This window comes from Oncorhynchus nerka, linkage group LG18, assembly GCF_034236695.1.
Source record: "Oncorhynchus nerka isolate Pitt River linkage group LG18, Oner_Uvic_2.0, whole genome shotgun sequence".
Classification (NCBI taxonomy): Eukaryota; Metazoa; Chordata; class Actinopteri; order Salmoniformes; family Salmonidae; genus Oncorhynchus; species Oncorhynchus nerka.
In genome coordinates, this window is record NC_088413.1 from 8,776,743 (window position 1) to 8,791,353 (window position 14,611).

At 48.3% G+C, this 14,611-nt stretch overlaps 1 protein-coding gene across 1 annotated transcript in view; it reads left to right on the forward strand.

Moving 5' to 3' along the window:
* The window catches only part of LOC115128132 (receptor-type tyrosine-protein phosphatase delta-like), a 211,803-nt gene that overhangs the window by 13,897 nt on the left and 183,295 nt on the right, over positions 1 to 14,611 (forward strand). Inside the window, exons 11-12 of the mRNA XM_065004525.1 lie at positions 5,062 to 5,187; positions 5,703 to 5,850. Of these exons, the coding sequence (XP_064860597.1) occupies positions 5,062 to 5,187; positions 5,703 to 5,850 (274 nt within the window). The remainder of the gene's footprint in view (positions 1 to 5,061; positions 5,188 to 5,702; positions 5,851 to 14,611) is intronic.

The window sequence follows — 14,611 nt, forward strand, 5'->3', positions numbered from 1 at the left end:
GGCCGCCCTACAACCTGCCCGCTTGACCCTATCCCTCCTCTCTTCTCCAGACCATTTCCGGAGACCTCCTCCCTTACCTCACCTCGCTCATCAACTCATCCCTGACCGCTGGCTACGTCCCTTCCGTCTTCAAGAGAGCGAGAGTTGCACCCCTTCTGAAAAAACCTACACTCGATCCCTCCGATGTCAACAACTACAGACCAGTATCCCTTCTTTCTTTTCTCTCCAAAACTCTTGAACGTGCCGTCCTTGGCCAGCTCTCCGCTATCTCTCTCAGAATGACCTTCTTGATCCAAATCAGTCAGGTTTCAAGACTAGTCATTCAACTGAGACTGCTCTTCTCTGTATCACGGAGGCGCTCCGCACTGCTAAAGCTAACTCTCTCTCCTCTGCTCTCATCCTTCTAGACCTATCGGCTGCCTTCGATACTGTGAACCATCAGATCCTCCTCTCCACCCTCTCCGAGTTGGGCATCTCGGGCGCGGCCCACGCTTGGATTGCGTCCTACCTGACAGGTCGCTCCTACCAGGTGGCGTGGCGAGAATCCGTCTCCACACCACGTGCTCTCACCACTGGTGTCCCCAGGGCTCTGTTCTAGGCCCTCTCCTATTCTCGCTATACACCAAGTCACTTGGCTCTGTCATAACCTCACATGGTCTCTCCTATCATTGCTATGCAGACGACACACAATTAATCTTCTCCTTTCCCCCTTCTGATGACCAGGTGGCGAATCGCATCTCTGCATGTCTGGCAGACATATCCGTGTGGATGACGGATCACCACCTCAAGCTGAACCTCGGCAAGACGGAGCTGCTCTTCCTCCCGGGAAGGACTGCCCGTTCCATGATCTCGCCATCACGGTTGACAACTCCATTGTGTCCTCCTCCCAGAGCGCTAAGAACCTTGGCGTGATCCTGGACAACACCCTGTCGTTCTCAACTAACATCAAGGCGGTGGCCCGTTCCTGTAGGTTCATGCTCTACAACATCCGCAGAGTACGACCCTGCCTCACACAGGAAGCGGCGCAGGTCCTAATCCAGGCACTTGTCATCTCCCGTCTGGATTACTGCAACTCGCTGTTGGCTGGGCTCCCTGCCTGTGCCATTAAACCCCTACAACTCATCCAGAACGCCGCAGCCCGTCTGGTGTTCAACCTTCCCAAGTTCTCTCACGTCACCCCGCTCCTCCGCTCCCTCCACTGGCTTCCAGTTGAAGCTCGCATCCGCTACAAGACCATGGTGCTTGCCTACGGAGCTGTGAGGGGAACGGCACCTCAGTACCTCCAGGCTCTGATCAGGCCCTACACCCAAACAAGGGCACTGCGTTCATCCACCTCTGGCCTGCTCGCCTCCCTACCACTGAGGAAGTACAGTTCCCGCTCAGCCCAGTCAAAACTGTTCGCTGCTCTGGCCCCCCAATGGTGGAACAAACTCCCTCACGACGCCAGGACAGCGGAGTCAATCACCACCTTCCGGAGACACCTGAAACCCCACCTCTTTAAGGAATACCTAGGATAGGATAAAGTAATCCCTCTCACCCCCTCCCCTGAAAAGATTTAGATGCACTACTGTTCCACTGGAGGTCATAAGGTGAATGCACCAATTTGTAAGTCGCTCTGGATAAGAGCGTCTGCTAAATGACTTAAATGTAAATGTAAATGTTAGTAGATCAGTCCTCTCTCTAACCCCCATGACAGGTTACTAGATCAGTCCTCTCTCTAACCCCCATGACAGGTTAGTAGATCAGTCCTCTCTCTAACCCCCATGACAGGTTAGTAGATCCGTCCTCTCCCTAACCCCCATGACAGGTTAGTAGATCAGTCCTCTCTCTAACCCCCATGACAGGTTAGTAGAGGTTAGTAGATCAGTCCTCTCCCTAACCCCCATGACAGGTTAGTAGATCAGTCCTCTCCCTAACCCCCATGACAGGTTAGTAGATCAGTCCTCTCCCTTACCCCCATGACAGGTTAGTAGATCAGTCCTCTCCCTAACCCCCATGACAGGTTAGTAGATCAGTCCTCTCCCTAACCCCCATGACAGGTTAGTAGATCAGTCCTCTCCTTAACCCCCACGACAGGTTAGTAGAGGTTACTAGATCAGTCCTCTCCTTAACCCCCATGACAGGTTAGTAGATCAGTCCTCTCCCTAACCCCCATGACAGGTTAGTAGATCAGTCCTCTCTCTAACCCCCATGACAGGTTAGTAGATCAGTCCTCTCCCTAACCCCCATGACAGGTTAGTAGAGGTTAGTAGATCAGTCCTCTCCCTAACCCCCATGACAGGTTAGTAGATCAGTCCTCTCCCTAACCCCCATGACAGGTTAGTAGAGGTTAGTAGATCAGTCCTCTCCCTAACCCCCATGACAGGTTAGTAGATCAGTCCTCTCCCTAACCCCCATGACAGGTTAGTAGATCAGTCCTCTCTCGAACCCCCATGACAGGTTAGTAGATCAGTCCTCTCTCTAACCCCCATGACATGTTAGTAGATCAGTCCTCTCCTTAACCCCCATGACAGGTTAGTAGATCAGTCCTCTCCCTAACCCCCATGACAGGTTACTAGATCAGTCCTCTCTCTAACCCCATGACAGGTTAGTAGATCAGTCCTCTCTCTAACCCCCATGACAGGTTACTAGATCAGTCCTCTCCTTAACCCCCATGACAGGTTAGTAGATCAGTCCTCTCCCTAACCCCCATGACAGGTTAGTAGATCAGTCCTCTCTCTAACCCCCATGACAGGTTAGTAGATCAGTCCTCTCTCTAACCCCCATGACAGGTTAGTAGATCAGTCCTCTCTCTAACCCCCATGACAGGTTAGTAGAACAGTCCTCTTCTTAACCCCCATGACAGGTTAGTAGATCAGTCCTCTCCTTAACCCCCACGACAGGTTAGTAGAGGTTAGTAGATCAGTCCTCTCCTTAACCCCCACGACAGGTTAGTAGAGGTTAGTAGATCAGTCCTCTCCTTAACCCCCATGACAGGTTAGTAGATCAGTCCTCTCCCTAACCCCCATGACAGGTTAGTAGATCAGTCCTCTCCCTAACCCCCATGACAGGTTACTAGATCAGTCCTCTCCCTAACCCCCATGACAGGTTAGTAGATCAGTCCTCTCCCTGACCCCCATGACAGGTTAGTAGAGGTTAGTAGATCAGTCCTCTCCCTAACCCCCATGACAGGTTAGTAGATCAGTCCTCTCCCTAACCCCCATGACAGGTTAGTAGATCAGTCCTCTCCCTAACCCCCATGACAGGTTAGTAGATCAGTCCTCTCCCTAACCCCCATGACAGGTTAGTAGATCAGTCCTCTCCTTAACCCCCACGACAGGTTAGTAGATCAGTCCTCTCCTTAACCCCCACGACAGGTTAGTAGAGGTTAGTAGATCAGTCATCTCCCTTACCCCCATGACAGGTTAGTAGATCAGTCCTCTCCCTTACCCCCATGACAGGTTAGTAGATCAGTCCTCTCCCTTACCCCCATGACAGGTTACTAGATCAGTCCTCTCTCTAACCCCCATGACAGGTTAGTAGATCAGTCCTCTCCTTAACCCCCATGACAGGTTAGTAGATCAGTCCTCTCCCTTACCCCCATGACAGGTTAGTAGATCAGTCCTCTCCCTAACCCCCATGACAGGTTAGTAGATCAGTCCTCTCCTTAACCCCCATGACAGGTTAGTAGATCAGTCCTCTCCCTAACCCCCATGACAGGTTACTAGATCAGTCCTCTCTCTAACCCCATGACAGGTTAGTAGATCAGTCCTCTCTCTAACCCCCATGACAGGTTAGTAGATCAGTCCTCTCCTTAACCCCCATGACAGGTTAGTAGATCAGTCCTCTCCCTTACCCCCATGACAGGTTAGTAGATCAGTCCTCTCCCTTACCCCCATGACAGGTTAGTAGATCAGTCCTCTCCTTAACCCCCACGACAGGTTAGTAGAGGTTACTAGATCAGTCCTCTCCTTAACCCCCATGACAGGTTAGTAGATCAGTCCTCTCCCTAACCCCCATGACAGGTTAGTAGATCAGTCCTCTCCCTAACCCCCATGACAGGTTAGTAGATCAGTCCTCTCCCCTAACCCCCATGACAGGTTAGTAGATCAGTCCTCTCCCTAACCCCCATGACAGGTTAGTAGATCAGTCCTCTCCCTAACCCCCATGACAGGTTAGTAGATCAGTCCTCTCCCTAACCCCCATGACAGGTTAGTAGATCAGTCCTCTCCCTTACCCCCATGACAGGTTAGTAGATCAGTCCTCTCCCCTTACCCCCATGACAGGTTAGTAGATCAGTCCTCTCCCTAACCCCCATGACAGGTTAGTAGATCAGTCCTCTCCCTTACCCCCATGACAGGTTAGTAGATCAGTCCTCTCCCTTACCCCCATGACAGGTTACTAGATCAGTCCTCTCCCTTACCCCCATGACAGGTTAGTAGATCAGTCCTCTCCCTTACCCCCATGACAGGTTAGTAGATCAGTCCTCTCCCTAACCCCCATGACAGGTTAGTAGAGGTTAGTAGATCAGTCCTCTCCCTAACCCCCATGACAGGTTAGTAGAGGTTAGTAGATCAGGTCAGGACATGGTGTTTCTGGTTCATAATGTGTCTGCTATCTTCATGGTGTTTCTGGTTCATAATGTGTCTGCTATCTTCATGTTTTTATTTTTTAATCAGCACAACATCAGGCTCTGGAGCTGCATTTTTCCTTCCCCTTCAACACTTTAGATAAAAAGTGTTGTCCCTGTCTCTTTTTTAATGTCAGGGTTATTTTGGGGAGCTTTTCCAGCATTGCGGAGGATGTTGTAGGATATATCCTACCCAGGAAAGTGTGTTGAGATGTTACGGGTTTGATTTGGTTTGAGTTCGAGTCTTGAGGTTGTATGCTGTGTGTTTTGCAAGTGAATCTTTTTAAATAAAGTTTGATTTGACTTGTTGCCGACACACACACAGAGAGAGAGAGAGAGAGAGAGAGAGAGAGAGAGAGAGAGAGAGAGAGAGACATCCTAAACAGAACAGTGGTATTGGAGTTGAATAATCTAGCGATCACTGTGGAATTCTGTTTTGCTTGTTTGTCCAGGTCAGAGGTCGTATGCTGAGTACCACCACAGCTATAATCCACTGGGATGGACCTGAGGAGGCTAACGGGCAGGTGGTGGGATACAGAGTCTACTATACAGACGACAACACACTGCAAGTCAACCAGGTAAGTGGTGTGTGTGTGTGTGGGGGGGTGTAGGTTCTGTGTGTGTGTTTCCATATCTGTTATTTACCCCTTCCCCTCCTCTCTCTATGCCTCTCTCTCTCTCTCTCTCTCTCTCTCTCTCCACCCTCCTCCTCTCTCTCTCCACCCTCCTCCTCTTGCTCTCTCCACCCTCCTCCTCTCTCTCTCCACCCTCCTCCTCTCTCTCTCCACCCTCCTCTCTCTCTCTCTCTCTCTCTCCACTCTTCTCTCTCCCCTCTCCACCCTCCTCCTCTCTCTCTCTCGCACTCTCTCCACCCTCCTCCTCTCTCTCTCTCTCCACCCTCCTCCTCTCGCTCTCTCTCCACCCTCCTCCTCTCTCTCTCTCTCTCTCCACCCTCTTCCTCTCACTCTCTCTCTCCACCCTCCTCCTCTCATTCTCTCCTCTCTCTCTCTATCTATCTAACTATCTCTCTGTCCCTCTCTCTCTCTCTCTCTCTCTCCACCATCCTCTCCACCCTCCTCCTCTCGCGCCCCAGTGGGAGAAGCTGATGGTTCGTGGTGTGAACTTCATCACCATCCAGAGTCTGACCCCTAATAAGACCTATTACATCAGAGTCCTGGCCTTTACCTCTGTAGGAGACGGACCTCTCTCCCAGGACCTGCAGATCATAGCCAAGACTGGAGGTACGGGGGGGGGTTTCTGACATGGTCCTTCACTCTACAAGGGGTAGTCCTTCACTCTACAGGGTTCCTGACATAGTCAATGAAGTAGCCAGCTATGTAAGGGTTAGTTGATAGTCCTTCACTCTACAGGGTTTCTGACATACTGTAGTCCTTCACTCTACAGGGTTCCTGACATACTGTAGTCCTTCACTCTACAGGGTTTCTGACATACTGTAGTCCTTCACTCTACAGGGTTCCTGACATACTGTAGTCCTTCACTCTACAGGGTTTCTGACATACTGTAGTCCTTCACTCTACAGGGTTTCTGACATACTGTAGTCCTTCACTCTACAGGGTTTCTGACATAGTCCTTCACTCTACAGGGTTCCTGACATAGTCCTTCACTCTACAGGGTTCCTGACATACTGTAGTCCATCACTCTACAGGGTTCCTGACATACTGTAGTCCTTCACTCTACAGGGTTTCTGACATACTGTAGTCCTTCACTCTACAGGGTTTCTGACATACTGTAGTCCTTCACTCTACAGGGTTTCTGACATACTGTAGTCCTTCACTCTACAGGGTTTCTGACATACTGTAGTCCTTCACTCTACAGGGTTTCTGACATAGTCCTTCACTCTACAGGGTTCCTGACATAGTCCTTCACTCTACAGGGTTCCTGACATAGTCCTTCACTCTACAGGGTTTCTGACATACTGTAGTCCTTCACTCTACAGGGTTCCTGACATAGTCCTTCACTCTACAGGGTTCCTGACATACTGTAGTCCTTCACTCTACAGGGTTCCTGACATAGTCCTTCACTCTACAGGGTTTCTGACATAGTTCTTCACTCTACAGGGTTCCTGACATACTGTAGTCCTTCACTCTACAGGGTTCCTGACATAGTCCTTCACTCTACAGGGTTCCTGACATACTGTAGTCCTTCACTCTACAGGGTTCCTGACATACTGTAGTCCTTCACTCTATAGGGTGCCTGACATAGTCTTTCACTCTACAGGGTTCCTGACATAGTCCTTCACTCTACAGGGTTCCTGACATAGTCCTTCACTCTACAGGGTTCCTGACATACTATAGTCCTTCACTCTACAGGGTTCCTGACATACTGTAGTCCTTCACTCTACAGGGTTCCTGACATAGTCCTTCACTCTACAGGGTTTCTGACATGGTCCTTCACTCTACAAGGTTCCTGACATACTGTAGTCCTTCACTCTACAGGGTTCCTGACATAGTCCTTCACTCTACAGGGTTTCTGACATAGTCCTTCACTCTACATGGTTCCTGACATAGTCCTTCACTCTACAGGGTCCCTGACATACTGTAGTCCTTCACTCTACAGGGTTCCTGACATAGTCCTTCATTCTACAGGGTTCCTGACATACTGTAGTCCTTCACTCTACAGTGTTCCTGACATAGTCCTTCACTCTACAGGGTTTCTGACATACTGTAGTCATTCACTCTGCAGGGTTTCTGACATGGTCCTTCACTCTACAGGGTTCCTGACATACTGTAGTCCTTCACTCTACAGGGTTCCTGACATAGTCCTTCACTCTACAGTGTTTCTGACATAGTCCTTCACTCTACAGGGTTTCTGACATGGTCCTTCACTCTACAGGGTTCCTGACATAGTCCTTCACTCTACAGGGTTTCTGACATAGTCCTTCACTCTACAGGGTTTCTGACATAGTCCTTCACTCTACAGGGTTTCTGACATAGTCCTTCACTCTACAGGGTTTCTGACATAGTCCTTCACTCTACAGGGTTTCTGACATAGTCCTTCACTCTACAGGGTTTCTGACATAGTCCTTCACTCGACAGGGTTTCTGACATAGTTCTTCACTCTACAGGGTTCCTGACATACTGTAGTCCTTCACTCTACAGGGTTCCTGACATAGTCCTTCACTCTACAGGGTTCCTGACATACTGTAGTCATTCACTCTACAGGGTTCCTGACATACTGTAGTCCTTCACTCTACAGGGTTCCTGACATACTGTAGTCCTTCACTCTACAGGATTCCTGACATACCGTAGTCCTTCACTCTACAGGGTTTCTGACATAGTCCTTCACTCTACAGGGTTCCTGACATAGTCCTTTATTCTACAGGGTTCCTGACATACTGTAGTCCTTCACTCTACAGGGTTCCTGACATACTGTAGTCCTTCACTCTACAGGGTTTCTGACATACTGTAGTCCCTTCACTCTACAGGGTTTCTGACATACTGTAGTCCTTCACTCTACAGGGTTTCTGACATACTGTAGTCCTTCACTCTACAGGGTTTCTGACATACTGTAGTCCTTCACTCTACAGGGTTTCTGACATAGTCCTTCACTCTACAGGGTTCCTGACATAGTCCTTCACTCTACAGGGTTCCTGACATAGTCCTTCACTCTACAGGGTTTCTGACATACTGTAGTCCTTCACTCTACAGGGTTCCTGACATAGTCCTTCACTCTACAGGGTTCCTGACATACTGTAGTCCTTCACTCTACAGGGTTCCTGACATAGTCCTTCACTCTACAGGGTTTCTGACATAGTTCTTCACTCTACAGGGTTCCTGACATACTGTAGTCCTTCACTCTACAGGGTTCCTGACATAGTCCTTCACTCTACAGGGTTCCTGACATACTGTAGTCCTTCACTCTACAGGGTTCCTGACATACTGTAGTCCTTCACTCTATAGGGTGCCTGACATAGTCTTTCACTCTACAGGGTTCCTGACATAGTCCTTCACTCTACAGGGTTCCTGACATAGTCCTTCACTCTACAGGGTTCCTGACATACTATAGTCCTTCACTCTACAGGGTTCCTGACATACTGTAGTCCTTCACTCTACAGGGTTCCTGACATAGTCCTTCACTCTACAGGGTTTCTGACATGGTCCTTCACTCTACAAGGTTCCTGACATACTGTAGTCCTTCACTCTACAGGGTTCCTGACATAGTCCTTCACTCTACAGGGTTTCTGACATAGTCCTTCACTCTACATGGTTCCTGACATAGTCCTTCACTCTACAGGGTTCCTGACATACTGTAGTCCTTCACTCTACAGGGTTCCTGACATAGTCCTTCATTCTACAGGGTTCCTGACATACTGTAGTCCTTCACTCTACAGGGTTCCTGACATAGTCCTTCACTCTACAGGGTTTCTGACATACTGTAGTCCTTCACTCTACAGGGTTTCTGACATGGGCCTTCACTCTACAGGGTTCCTGACATACTGTAGTCCTTCACTCTACAGGGTTCCTGACATAGTCCTTCACTCTACAGGGTTTCTGACATAGTCAGGGTTTCTTCACCTTCACTCTCTACAGGGTTTCTGACATAGTCCTTCACTCTACAGGGTTCTGACATGAGTCCTTCACTCTACAGGGTTCCTGTCCTTCACTCTACAGGGTTTCTGACATACTGTAGTCCTTCACTCTATAGGGTGCCTGACATAGTCCTTCACTCTACAGGGTTCCTGACATAGTCCTTCACTCTACAGGGTTCCTGACATAGTCCTTCACTCTACAGGGTTCCTGACATACTATAGTCCTTCACTCTACAGGGTTCCTGACATACTGTAGTCCTTCACTCTACAGGGTTCCTGACATAGTCCTTCACTCTACAGGGTTTCTGACATGGTCCTTCACTCTACAAGGTTCCTGACATACTGTAGTCCTTCACTCTACAGGGTTCCTGACATAGTCCTTCACTCTACAGGGTTTCTGACATAGTCCTTCACTCTACATGGTTCCTGACATAGTCCTTCACTCTACAGGGTCCCTGACATACTGTAGTCCTTCACTCTACAGGGTTCCTGACATAGTCCTTCATTCTACAGGGTTCCTGACATACTGTAGTCCTTCACTCTACAGGGTTCCTGACATAGTCCTTCACTCTACAGGGTTTCTGACATACTGTAGTCATTCACTCTGCAGGGTTTCTGACATGGGCCTTCACTCTACATGGTTCCTGACATACTGTAGTCCTTCACTGTACAGTGTTCCTGACATAGTCCTTCACTCTACAGGGTTTCTGACATAGTCCTTCACTCTACAGGGTTTCTGACATGGTCCTTCACTCTACAGGGTTCCTGACATAGTCCTTCACTCTACAGGGTTTCTGACATAGTCCTTCACTCTACAGGGTTTCTGACATAGTCCTTCACTCTACAGGGTTTCTGACATAGTCCTTCACTCTACAGGGTTTCCTTCACTCTACAGGGTTTCTGACATAGTCCTTCACTCGACAGGGTTTCTGACATAGTCCTTCACTCTACAGGGTTCCTGACATACTGTAGTCCTTCACTCTACAGGGTTCCTGACATAGTCCTTCACTCTACAGGGTTCCTGACATACTGTAGTCATTCACTCTACAGGGTTCCTGACATACTGTAGTCCTTCACTCTACAGGGTTCCTGACATAGTCCTTCACTCTACAGGGTTCCTGACATACTGTAGTCCTTCACTCTACAGGGTTCCTGACATAGTCCTTCACTCTACAGGGTTTCTGACATAGTTCTTCACTCTACAGGGTTCCTGACATACTGTAGTCCTTCACTCTACAGGGTTCCTGACATAGTCCTTCACTCTACAGGGTTCCTGACATACTGTAGTCCTTCACTCTACAGGGTTCCTGACATACTGTAGTCCTTCACTCTATAGGGTGCCTGACATAGTCTTTCACTCTACAGGGTTCCTGACATAGTCCTTCACTCTACAGGGTTCCTGACATAGTCCTTCACTCTACAGGGTTCCTGACATACTATAGTCCTTCACTCTACAGGGTTCCTGACATACTGTAGTCCTTCACTCTACAGGGTTCCTGACATAGTCCTTCACTCTACAGGGTTTCTGACATGGTCCTTCACTCTACAAGGTTCCTGACATACTGTAGTCCTTCACTCTACAGGGTTCCTGACATAGTCCTTCACTCTACAGGGTTTCTGACATAGTCCTTCACTCTACATGGTTCCTGACATAGTCCTTCACTCTACAGGGTCCCTGACATAATGTAGTCCTTCACTCTACAGGGTTCCTGACATAGTCCTTCACTCTACAGGGTTCCTGACATACTGTAGTCCTTCACTCTACAGGGTTCCTGACATACCGTAGTCCTTCACTCTACAGGGTTTCTGACATAGTCCTTCATTCTACAGGGTTCCTGACATACTGTAGTCCTTCACTCTACAGGGTTCCTGACATAGTCCTTCACTCTACAGGGTCCCTGACATACTGTAGTCCTTCACTCTACAGGGTTCCTGACATAGTCCTTCATTCTACAGGGTTCCTGACATACTGTAGTCCTTCACTCTACAGGGTTCCTGACATAGTCCTTCACTCTACAGGGTTTCTGACATACTGTAGTCCTTCACTCTGCAGGGTTTCTGACATGGTCCTTCACTCTACAGGGTTCCTGACATACTGTAGTCCTTCACTCTACAGGGTTCCTGACATAGTCCTTCACTCTACAGGGTTTCTGACATAGTCCTTCACTCTACAGGGTTTCTGACATGGTCCTTCACTCTACAGGGTTCCTGACATACTGTAGTCCTTCACTCTACAGGGTTCCTGACATAGTCCTTCACTCTACAGGGTTTCTGACATGAGTCATACAGGGTTTCTGACATGGTCCTTCACTCTACAGGGTTCCTGACATACTGGTCCTTCACTCTACAGGGTTCCTGACATACTGTAGTCCTTCACTCTACAGGGTTCCTGACATAGTCCTTCACTCTACAGGGTTTCTGACATAGTCCTTCACTCTACAGGGTTTCTGACATAGTCCTTCACTCTACATGGTTTCTGACATAGTCCTTCACTCTACAGGGTTCCTGACATAGTCCTTCACTCTACAGGGTTTCTGACATACTGTAGTCCTTCACTCTGCAGGGTTTCTGACATGGTCCTTCACTCTACAGGGTTCCTGACATACTGTAGTCCTTCACTCTACAGGGTTCCTGACATAGTCCTTCACTCTACAGGGTTTCTGACATAGTCCTTCACTCTACAGGGTTTCTGACATGGTGTTTCACTCTACAGGGTTCCTGACATAGTCCTTCACTCTACAGGGTTTCTGACATAGTCCTTCACTCTACAGGGTTTCTGACATAGTCCTTCACTCTACAGGGTTTCTGACATAGTCCTTCACTCTACAGGGTTTCTTCCTTCACTCTACAGGGTTTCTGACATAGTCCTTCACTCTACAGGGTTTCTGACATAGTCCTTCACTCGACAGGGTTTCTGACATAGTTCTTCACTCTACAGGGTTCCTGACATACTGTAGTCCTTCACTCTACAGGGTTCCTGACATACTGTAGTCCTTCACTCTACAGGGTTCCTGACATACTGTAGTCCTTCACTCTACAGGGTTTCTGACATAGTCCTTCACTCTACAGGGTTTCTGACATAGTCCTTCATTCTACAGGGTTCCTGACATACTGTAGTCCTTCACTCTACAGGGTTCCTGACATAGTCCTTCACTCTACAGTGTCCCTGACATACTGTAGTCCTTCACTCTACAGGGTTCCTGACATAGTCCTTCATTCTACAGGGTTCCTGACATACTGTAGTCCTTCACTCTACAGGGTTCCTGACATACTGTAGTCCTTCACTCTACAGGGTTTCTGACATACTGTAGTCCTTCACTCTACAGGGTTTCTGACATACTGTAGTCCTTCACTCTACAGGGTTTCTGACATACTGTAGTCCTTCACTCTACAGGGTTTCTGACATAGTCCTTCACTCTACAGGGTTCCTGACATAGTCCTTCACTCTACAGGGTTCCTGACATAGTCCTTCACTCTACAGGGTTTCTGACATACTGTAGTCCTTCACTCTACAGGGTTCCTAACATAGTCCTTCACTCTACAGGGTTCCTGACATACTGTAGTCCTTCACTCTACAGGGTTCCTGACATAGTCCTTCACTCTACAGGGTTTCTGACATAGTTCTTCACTCTACAGGGTTCCTGACATACTGTAGTCCTTCACTCTACAGGGTTCCTGACATAGTCCTTCACTCTACAGGGTTCCTGACATACTGTAGTCCTTCACTCTACAGGGTTCCTGACATACTGTAGTCCTTCACTCTATAGGGTGCCTGACATAGTCTTTCACTCTACAGGGTTCCTGACATAGTCCTTCACTCTACAGGGTTTCTGACATAGTCCTTCACTCTACAGGGTTTCTGACATAGTCCTTCACTCTACAGGGTTTCTGACATAGTCCTTCACTCTACAGGGTTTCTGACATAGTCCTTCACTCGACAGGGTTCCTGACATACTGTAGTCCTTCACTCTACAGGGTTCCTGACATACTGTAGTCCTTCACTCTACAGGGTTCCTGACATACCGTAGTCCTTCACTCTACAGGGTTTCTGACATAGTCCTTCACTCTACAGGGTTTCTGACATAGTCCTTCATTCTACAGGGTTCCTGACATACTGTAGTCCTTCACTCTACAGGGTTCCTGACATAGTCCTTCACTCTACAGGGTCCCTGACATACTGTAGTCCTTCACTCTACAGGGTTCCTGACATAGTCCTTCATTCTACAGGGTTCCTGACATACTGTAGTCCTTCACTCTACAGGGTTCCTGACATAGTCCTTCACTCTACAGGGTTTCTGACATACTGTAGTCCTTCACTCTGCAGGGTTTCTGACATGGTCCTTCACTCTACAGGGTTCCTGACATACTGTAGTCCTTCACTCTACAGGGTTCCTGACATAGTCCTTCACTCTACAGGGTTTCTGACATAGTCCTTCACTCTACAGGGTTTATGACATGGTCCTTCACTCTACAGGGTTCCTGACATACTGTAGTCCTTCACTCTACAGGGTTCCTGACATAGTCCTTCACTCTACAGGGTTTCTGACATAGTCCTTCACTCTACAGGGTTTCTGACATGGTCCTTCACTCTACAGGGTTCCTGACATACTGTAGTCCTTCACTCTACAGGGTTCCTGACATAGTCCTTCACTCTACAGGGTTTCTGACATAGTCCTTCACTCTACAGGGTTTCTGACATAGTCCTTCACTCTACAGGGTTTCTGACATAGTCCTTCACTCTACAGGGTTCCTGACATAGTCCTTCACTCTACAGGGTTTCTGACATACTGTAGTCCTTCACTCTGCAGGGTTTCTGACATGGTCCTTCACTCTACAGGGTTCCTGACATACTGTAGTCCTTCACTCTACAGGGTTCCTGACATAGTCCTTCACTCTACAGGGTTTCTGACATAGTCCTTCACTCTACAGGGTTTCTGACATGGTGTTTCACTCTACAGGGTTCCTGACATACTGTAGTTCTTCACTCTACAGGGTTTCTGACATAGTCCTTCACTCTACAGGGTTTCTGACATAGTCCTTCACTCTACAGGGTTTCTGACATAGTCCTTCACTCTACAGGGTTCCTGACATACTGTAGTCCTTCACTCTACAGGGTTCCTGACATACTGTAGTCCTTCACTCTACAGGGTTCCTGACATACTGTAGTCCTTCACTCTACAGGGTTTCTGACATAGTCCTTCACTCTACAGGGTTTACATTTACACTACATTACATTACATTTAAGTCATTTAGCAGACACTCTTATCCAGAGCGACTTACAAATTGGTGCATTCACCTTATGACATCCAGTGGAACAGTAGTGCATGTAAATCTTTTAAGGGGGGTGAGAGGGATTACTTTATCCTATCCTAGGTATTCCTTAAAGAGGTGGGGTTTCAGGTGTCTCCGGAAGGTGGTGATTGACTCCGCTGTCCTGGCGTCGTGAGGGAGTT